This window comes from Oryzias melastigma, linkage group LG9 (genome assembly GCF_002922805.2).
Source record: "Oryzias melastigma strain HK-1 linkage group LG9, ASM292280v2, whole genome shotgun sequence".
NCBI classification, from domain to species: Eukaryota; Metazoa; Chordata; class Actinopteri; order Beloniformes; family Adrianichthyidae; genus Oryzias; species Oryzias melastigma.
This window is the reverse complement of record NC_050520.1, coordinates 93,648-95,324: the sequence shown is the minus strand read 5'-3', so window position 1 is coordinate 95,324 and position 1,677 is coordinate 93,648. Positions and strand designations below refer to the sequence as shown.

The 1,677-nt window shown below is 40.4% G+C and overlaps 1 protein-coding gene across 1 annotated transcript in view; it reads left to right on the top strand.

Annotated features, from left to right (window-relative positions):
* The window catches only part of smarca2 (SWI/SNF related, matrix associated, actin dependent regulator of chromatin, subfamily a, member 2), a 33,250-nt gene extending 32,256 nt beyond the window's left edge, over positions 1-994 (top strand). Inside the window, exon 34 of the mRNA XM_024265294.2 lies at positions 634-994. Within this exon, the coding sequence (XP_024121062.1) occupies positions 634-669 (36 nt within the window). The 3' untranslated portion in view covers positions 670-994. The remainder of the gene's footprint in view (positions 1-633) is intronic.
* The last annotated feature ends 683 nt before the right edge of the window (positions 995-1,677 follow it).

The following is a 1,677-nucleotide window of genomic DNA, read 5'->3' as shown; positions in this document are numbered from 1 at the left end:
ACACAAATTCAACAACAACAACCACCAGCCTGAAAGGCGCAGGTCTTCTTCTTCGTCTTCTTCTTCGTCTTCTTCTTCGTCTTCTTCTTCGTCTTCTTCTTTGTCTTCTTCTAATTCTTCTTCTTCTTCTAATTCTTCTTCTTCTTCTTCTTCTTCTTCTACTACTACTTCTTCTTCGTCTTCTTCTAATTCTTCTTCTTCTTCTAATTCTTCTTCTTCTTCTTCTTCTTCTTCTACTACTACTTCTTCTTCGTCTTTGTTTTCTTGCTTAAATGGCAGACGGCACTAGCTTCAGAGTGAAATTCCGCCATCTAGTGTTTAGGAGTATGAATTGGCCGGTCCGGCTACCATTAAAGACCGGCGTCTGATAACAACAGCACGTGTTACACCCGGCTTTTAATGGAGATCGGCGTCTATCAGAGACCGGCTACTATTGGAAGATATACGGTATAATCCAGATTAGAGCGCCCTCTATCTGGATTATAATCCAGATTAGAGCGCTCTGTATTATGATTATAATCCAGATTAGAGACCCCTCTATTAAGATTATAATCCAGAAATGCGTCACCTGTTTGGCGTCTGTTCATCTGTTTTGTTAGAAAATCAACTTTTTTTTACTAAATGTTTTTGCAGGATCAGTCGGACAAAACCCAAAGTGAGGACGAGTGAGGACTGAGGAGGACTGAGGAGGACAGAAGGAGGACTGAGGAGGACTGAGGAGGACTGAGGAGGACGCTCAGAGCACTTAAAGCGTTTCCTCGTGGTCTCCGAGGAAGGCATCATCAGACGCGCTGCCGCTCTAAATCCTGGTTTAGTCCTTTACTACATTTCCTTCATCTGAGTGCTTCAAAACAAAAGCACCACTTTATTCTTTCTGTGCTTTTCCTTTCTTTCTACTTTATATTTAGTAATGTCGTAAAAACATTTTAAAATGTAAAAAAACAATCATTTAAGGTCATTTTTAGACGTATAAAGTCAAGCTTTTAATTTGTCAGATGGTAAATGTTCTTGGAGGAACTCGGCTGTTCTGCCCGGCGACTGGTTTCACGCTTTTATATCACTGGCTGGTAGCCACGCCTCTGGGGGCGTGGCTATGAGGCTGCATCGACTTCACAGCGACACGAGGAACTGTACCTTTATTTTGTTTGCCAAACCAGTATTACAGGAAGTTCTTTTGGGGTGAAATGTTCAGTTTTCTGGAGATTTTCCCGACTTTCCCAGACTGTTTTCCATCCCGAAACGTTCCGACTCGGATCTCCAAACCCTGAAGACTAAAGTCAGGAGCCTCTGAGCCGAATCGAGTCTCCTTTAAACCGTTTTACTTATTCTATCTCAACATTATAAATCTGTGCTCTCCTCTTATTGAACAGGAAACAGATCACAGCTCCATGAGGTCAAAGGTCAAGCAACAATCTCAAGGAAAAGCAAAAAATCCAGAATGTTTCTGTTGTTTCCACAAACAGAAATTCAAAGTGTTTTTTCTGTATAAATTCTAAAGTTACTCTTGTTGCACATTTTAGAAACAATCAGTTTGATGGATCTAGAAATTACAGTTTATTAACATAAATATTTAGGTAAAAATTCCTAAAAATATTTGAGCTCTGAAGTGATCAGATCCATCCTGATCGATGTGTGACGATCGATCATCACAGATCCTTCATCACAGATCCTTCATCA